At 48.0% G+C, this 7,288-nt stretch overlaps 1 protein-coding gene across 1 annotated transcript in view; it reads left to right on the top strand.

The window, feature by feature from the left end:
- The first annotated feature begins 9 nt into the window (after positions 1-9).
- The window catches only part of HOMER3 (homer homolog 3 (Drosophila)), a 24,615-nt gene continuing 17,336 nt past the window's right edge, over positions 10-7,288 (top strand). The window contains exon 1 of the mRNA XM_009331569.1: positions 10-278. Coding sequence (XP_009329844.1) covers positions 274-278 — 5 coding nt within the window. The 5' untranslated portion in view covers positions 10-273. The remainder of the gene's footprint in view (positions 279-7,288) is intronic.

Genomic DNA, 7,288 nt, shown 5'->3' with positions numbered 1-7,288 from the left:
CTGGGCTGGAGCTGGGTGTGGGTGCCCGCAGCCCGGGGGGGTCCGGGCGGCCCCTGCCCTCGCTGCCCCGCACGCTCGGGGATTGCTGGGCGTTTCGAGTCAACAGCAAAACTAGCAAGATTGCAAAGTGAAATTCCGGAGGAAATTTAAAGAGCATCCGGATCCGGAGAAAGACAGAAAGAAAGAGGAAGGGAGAAATAAATCAAAACGTGGAGAGAATCTCAGGCAGCTGAAGAAAGGACGGGAGAGAAACCAGCTGACACCCGGGCAGAGATGGGGTGAGACTGGCAGTTTATTATTCTTGAATTGCTTTTATTATTTATGGCCGCTGAGCTATTTTTAAGGTAATTGCAAAAAAAATGAAGGTTTTAAATTGCATTTTTTCCCACATGGCAAGCTTTAAAGTTTAGACTTCCTTTTTGTTTTATGGGTTAGAAAGTAGGTAATTGCAAGTCTCTGCAACTTCTTTAAATAAACTCGTATGTAAGGGAAGCCTCTAGTGATCTCTATGTTGTATGAAATCCACTCTGGGAGGCTGGGTGGGAGGACTGGAGCCGGGTTGTGTTCACAAACTTTTCCAGAAGTTAGAAATCGGGGATTTTGTTTGGCTGTTCTGACTTTGGCGTTCAGTAAAATGAATCCTGTTTGCATTTCTAAATGGATAAATAGCTGACTGGGAATCCCTGATGACTTAGCTTATGATCCCCCTCAGATTTTCCAGGAGTGAAATAATGCTGCATGGATGTGGCAGTGGATTTTGGCATGGAAATAGGAGCTTAGTCTGGTATTTAATTTATGTCCTAGTTATATGTAAGTCTCAGTTGTAACTTTAAGGACCTGATGTGTTGTTGTGAGTTTCTCGTGCAATAAACTCTTCGTGGCTGTTTGAAAGCATAGTGGATCTGTAGGAAGCCTGTCTGATCAACTCCCTCCAAACGCGTGGGTTTGACAATGCAAGAGAAATAAATAACATTCTTAGGGGCTTGTTTGCCTTTTGCTAATTTTCCTCTTGGACTATCTAGATAAAACGATTGAACAGTCAAACACAGATTCAAGAGGCAGAAAAGGTAGAGGCGAAGAATCACAAGTGACAGCAGTGTGGATCTGGCATAGATCCTTTGAAGTTGGCAGAGTCTGTGCTCATCCAGGTTAAATCAGAAAGCGTCCCTATTTTCCTGTAACTTTCCCTGTGATCCACAAAGTTACTGTAAAACTTCTAGAACTGCCAGGAAGGGTTTAACAAGCAGATAGCTTGGGAGTAGCACTTTATTAGAGTTAGTGGATGAATCCTTCTTGGACCTACCGCAGGTACACCCAGCAGCTCTGTGATTTCCTCAGAGGGTCACCACCTCCCATGGAAAATGTTGAGATAGTGTCCCCATCTCAGTTAGACTTCACTGTATAATTATAGTGGTGTAGTAGCAAAGCTATTGTTAAGCCAGAGATGACGTTTCCACCCAAAATTCCTTATTTCCACTTAACTCCTGAGATAAAAGTGTCTTTTTGCTTGTACGGTGATCACATGGGATATCGAGTAGCTTTCTGCAGCGTTCAGATTACTCTGGATACAAAAGATCAAAAGCACATCACCTCTTACATCATGTTCTGGTTAACTTATTTTTAAAGCAGGGATTCTGGTCTCATTCCTCCATATTAGATTTCATTGTAACATCATGTTCTGGTTTTCATGGATAAATTCTCCGTGGGCTCTTTTGTATCTGCTGTACTGTACGTATTGATGCATTAGCACTTCGTCTCTGAAGAGGACAGTTGTAAATAACACTTGATCCTGAGGGAAGTGAATTTAGTTAGGTCCTAGCTGAGTCTTTGGTGGACACTTACACACGTTTCTCTGACTCTCTGCTGATAGTATTGTCAAATGTAAGTACAGGTAGATGCCACTTACCGGCTTCTAATTTGAGCAATAGAGTTTACCCGCTTGTCACATATATCAAGCAAATGAATTCACCCATTCTTATCTATGCTGCCATCCCACTGACCTCCGCTCAACAGGCAATTTGAACTGGCCTTGTCAGAGGGGCTGCTGGTTGTGCTTTTGGAGCGCTGGCAAGGGCAGGTCGAAAATAGCAGCAGATCTCAGGGACTTGCTCTAGTGAAGCTGAGCAGGCATCCATGCCTGGAAGTAGTACGGGTCCTGTAGATTGTAACGGAGATGAAGAGGCAGAATGTGTTGGAGGCATGAAGCGTTTTGAAATGTGCATGTATCTCCAGTTCTCTGGTTCTAATTATTACTGGGCATATTTTCTGGAATGTATAAAGAATTACTTAGCTGCAGTCTGGCTCTGCTGGGTTTTTTAACTTTAATTGCTGTACAGGCTTCCAGCCACGGGTCTGTGTGTCTCAAAAGAAAGAGCTGCTGAAGCTTAGTAGCAGAAGTAACAGTTGTCCCAGGAAGGTGAATGCACAGCTTGTGTTGTAGATGCTCAGCAGTGTAGTGTTCAGCAGCCAAGATGCTCTGTAGATGGGGACTGGTTTCCAAAAGGGGGAAAAAAAAAAAAAACTCTTGGATGTGTTGCGTCTTTAAATGCCCTTGATTCCCTGTCTCTGTGCCTGACCTTGCATGCTTGTCGCTGTTCCCCACGCTGATCCAACAGGAGCATATTCAGCCAGGATTCCTTTGCTGCCCTTTATCTGCAGACAGGCCGTGAGGCAGCTGCTTTTCATTCCTGTGCTAAGCCCTGCTGTGTAATCTCTTGGGACTTGGGGAGGCAGAAGGGAAAGCAGCCCCTAGCCAGCTCCCATTGCTGGAGCTGCACTACTCCACCTTGCCTTTGTGGCTGTGGGGTAGAAGTCTGGCCTCCTTCAATCCCATCTGGACACTAGCAGCATCTATGCATTTTCCCCAAGGTGACATTATGCAGTACAGAATGAAAGCGAAGCTGCAGCTAAGAGGGCTGGAAAACCTGCCTGGTGTTTAGAACAGGGGGCTAGGAATCGGTCCTCCCAAACTTTGTTCCCAAAGCAGTTTTGCAGTCCAGTGTCTAACAATCAGTGTTCTGGAGGCTTGTGCCCAAATCCTGGGTAGGCAATATCAAAGCACGCTCTCTGCACCCATTTACAGTGAAGCAGTAGTTGCCATAGGCTCTGGAGGGAGTTACACCCGGTCCCTGGCTCAGAGGAAGGGTTAGACTTTGGGGAGAAACGCAAAGGGGATGAGGTTTGACTCCATTAACCCACAGTTCTTCCCCGAACAGCGTTGACATGCAGTCAGCAGCTATTCAAGCTGCTGAGGGAAGATAAAAGGAAACAAAGACAGACAGCAGTGGAGGAGGAGGAGATTGGTTCTCGCGCCCTCTCTGTGCTCCAGTTCTGCCTTTTGAAATCCTGGGCTCTGTCTGTCTGAAACACATTTCACCCCCTCCGCCCTGGCCAGCCCCCTCCCTCAAATTACCCCGGACCGTTCTGCTTTGCAGGGTTTCTCACACCCGAGTGCTCTGGCTGGTGATCCAGCAGAAGGGAGAGCCCTGGCCCTGAGGCAGCCAGCACGGCCTCCCAGCTGACTCAGCGTGGCGGTGGGCTGAGCGCCAGCGCTGAGCCACATATCTTTCGTGCTCATATGCTCTCACGTACCCCTTTCTGCTCTGCACAAGCTGCCCTGTGAACACCCATCCAGGAAACCAGACCTTGCAGGGAGAAAGGGCTTTTGGGAAGATTGCAGTGAGAAATCCTTACCTCCTGCTGTGGCTGGCAATGGGCCTTTTATCAGAAGACGACCTCTTTTTTTGGGGGCCTGCTCGTTGTGGCTGCACATTGAGCCCAGCCACAGGGCACAGTGCAAAAATATGTTCCTAGGTCTCTGCATTCTTTTTATTGCACCCCCAAAGCCCTTCCCTGCCCTGTGGCTGAGTACTGTTGTGCCCGTGGTCCACAGAAACAAATGATTCTGCTGATCTGGTACTTTGTGATTTCTTGCATGTGATTTCTTTTGGTTTGGTCTGTAGATGAAGGGGTGCCACAGACTGGCTAGATGCAAAGTATTTGAAGTGATTATCCTCTCTCCGTCCGAGTGCAGAGAGGGTCCTTTCTCTGACAAGTACATGAATATCCCTGCAAAGAGAAGCTGCAGTGAGCGAGAGGAGGTGCAGGCTGGGGAACAGCACACGGGCTTCCTCAAGATGCCCTTGACTGTACCCCATCCAGCAGCACCAAGGCAAATGCAGTTAATGAGGACTGAGCTCAGCCTCCCCAGCACATTCCAGCTGCTGCCTTAAGTGGCTAAAAGACTTTATTCCTCAACTTCAGACCTATTCACTATTCGTGTTCCTGGAGTGCTTTGAACTTGGACTTACCCACCAAATCTCTCTCTTAAAACTCTATACTTGTGTCTAGGTTTGAATCCTGCTCTTTTGTCACACACCTCGCTTTGGAACTGAAAACGGGACAGGAACATTAGTATAAATTTGGGGAATGGTGACTCTAAAAGCTTCCCTCTCCAGACCAAACATAAGGTTTCTTCTCTCTGGTCATGCAGCAAAGGGTGGGGGCAGGTGAGCAGGATGTGATAAGTAATTCAGTTAACTAAATGGGCATGTCACAGCCAGGCAGACAGGATTGTGAGGCGAGAATTACTGAGAACAAAAAAAAATAAAGAGGATCGCAGTGGGAAAAATCTTCCAGATTGCACAGAAAATCGGAGAAGAACGAGGACAAAGCATAAATCAAATGCAGCTGTGCAGTCAGAAAAAGACCCCTCCCCACAGCCGGTGTAGAAGCTATCGAGCAAAGACATTGCTGGATGCAGTGAAAGATCTAAAGCAAACAATAAAAACCTGATTTCATCCTCTCCCTCTCTCCCTTTCAAAGAGGTCTGGCAGGGGGGCTGCATTTTAGCAATTGCCCTTAGGTTTAGGAACCTGCTGAAGAGAGAGTGAGCGCCTGTAACTGTCAAACAGGATTTTTCCCAAAGAGGTGCTATTTGCATTGGAAATACCCTGAGAAAGGAAAAGCAATAAAATACAGTTTCTCTGAGGAGGCTGTGCAGTGTAAGGACCCCAACAGGCAGCTGAAGTTGTGATGGGGCAAAGGGAGAAGGGAGCGAGCATGCAGTGAAACACTGGAGCTGCCACAGTGCTACTGAAATTCAGACATAGAGATAAACGTTTTGCTGAACAGCTCTTTCAAAGGTTGTCTGTCCCTTCCTTTAACCTGGGCTATTCCTTAAAATGGGCGATGTTTCTTTAGGGGATTGTATGCCATTACCTTGTGACGGGAGGCTGGAGGATGCAGTGGGGAACATGCCCTGTTCCCAGCTCTGTCTGTGACTCCTGTGGCTTAAACGAAAAATCTCTTTACCTTTTTACTTCTGTTCTGCTATTAGACTCATCTGCAGGTTTGAGAGCATTTTTCTGGTGAGGATCAGAGAGAAGACTCTCTGAAATCCTCCTATGAAAGACATACCTAACAGAGGGTTTAAAGGTGGCTTGCTCAAAGCGTAGGTAGATGTGTGTGGTGAACCCTCTGTGCAAGATGGGCCCTGAGGCAGGGCAGGCGAGCTGAGCTCCCAGCAGCCTTGTGTCAGCAGCTCTGCTTCAGCTTGGACGTTGTTTTACTGCGGCATGGCGGGCCTGCGTTACTGTGATGCCTGTGTATATACCGATCCATACGATCCCGTGCATTGCAGGTGCCTCGTGGGACGATCCTGGCACCAGTCCCTGGTGCTGTCTCCTAAACAGGAGATGCTGCAGTCCCTCTTTGGAGAGGCCTCTTGGGGAGGTGGCTCATGTCCCTTTCTGTTGCATTCTCTCTGTAGCAGCCCTGGGTTATTTTAGAAGATCCCACTTAGGAGGGGGCCCGCGTGCCTGTGAAGAGGAGGGTAGAGCCCACATCCAGACAGGACACTCAAGGACAGTCCATGCATCCAGTGACATATGTGTTCAGATCACGCAGAACAGAGGGGCCAGCACTGGTTTTAGTCTTCTCCAGACTTTGGCACCTTGTATGCCCACTGTTCCCCTGCTAGGTAAAAATGTGGCGCTGGTGCAAGGGACTGAATTGATGCCATCTGTACCTCCTTGGCACAGGGCAGTGCTTGCAGGGTATGCTTCTCCTCCAGGGTCTTGGCAGTGCATCGGTGTGTCCTAACCTGACGAGGTCCCTCATCCAGCCTTAGTGAACTTGGTCCCTTTGGCCTGCTCAGTCCATTGCTACTCTGCTGAGACCATAAATTAAGAGGAGAAATAATGATTTGCTCTCCTGGCAATGGTGAAATAAGCAGCTATTCATTAAGAAATCAATTTGGACGCTGTAGAGAAGGGAATAATGTAAGAACCAAGGTGGAAATGAGACCAGCGTGCAGTTCTACATGTCGTCTTAATGACCACTGAGTCAGAGACTCCAGTCAGTGAGCAAATCGGAAATGATTCGTCCATACCCCATATTCACGTGTCCTCCCCAAACACCCAGTGACCTTCTTCCAGCTTCTCTGTAAGGAGAAGCCAGAAGAGGAGTCATTCGGGTCTTTACTCAGGCAGCATCCTGGAGCCAGGTGCTTTGCTGATGTGAAGAACACGTTAGAAATAGCTAGATCAGTTAGATCATCTCTTCTTTTTGTTTTTAGCTGCTTGGTTTCGCCTAGTAGCTGGGAAGCCTGCTGCTGGAGCGTTAGGGAACATTCATGGGGGACAGGTCATTTTTAAGCTATCAGCGGGATGTGGGATATTGAATTCTGCCTTTCCCCCCTGGGCTGGGAACAAATCCTGGCCGCGATGAGGCCTGGCTCCTTTCCAGTTGCCATCAGGCACTTGCTGATCGTGTCTGTGTCTCAGCCAGATCTTTGTCCTTTCAGTCATTTGCTTTGGTTTTTCTTAATTATCTGCGAAGGACAGCCCTGGGGGGATGTAAGTGGTTTTGTTTACACATGCCCTTTTCGCTGCTATGTCTGTATTGTTATGGGGACTCCCAGCTGGGAGCAGGAAAAGAAGCTGTCAGCATTTAGGGATGTGTGGTGTATCCAGCATATACACTTAAAACACAGGGGAAAAGGGGGCTGTAGCAGGAGAGAGAACATGACAGTTTGAATCCTAGGCGCTTCTAGGACTATTTTTAAATGCTTTGTAGTGTTTTTGGAAACAAGAGGTCAGCAGCTTGGCCAGAAGCAAGCTGAATGCAGACGGGTGCTCAGACATTACTCCGCTCGTGCATCTCAGATCTGGCTTTCGGCACCTGTGCTTTTCCTGCTCTCAACTTCCCTCAGCACGTATGCCGGTGCCCCGCAGTCCTGCCTGCGTCCCCACCTTGCTAATCCACTCAGCTGTGCTGGCTGTGTCAC

Source organism: Pygoscelis adeliae, unplaced genomic scaffold (assembly GCF_000699105.1).
Source record: "Pygoscelis adeliae isolate BGI_AS28 unplaced genomic scaffold, ASM69910v1 Scaffold419, whole genome shotgun sequence".
NCBI classification, from domain to species: Eukaryota; Metazoa; Chordata; class Aves; order Sphenisciformes; family Spheniscidae; genus Pygoscelis; species Pygoscelis adeliae.
Note: the sequence above shows the minus strand (reverse complement) of the source record. Positions and strands in the feature narration are given on the sequence as shown.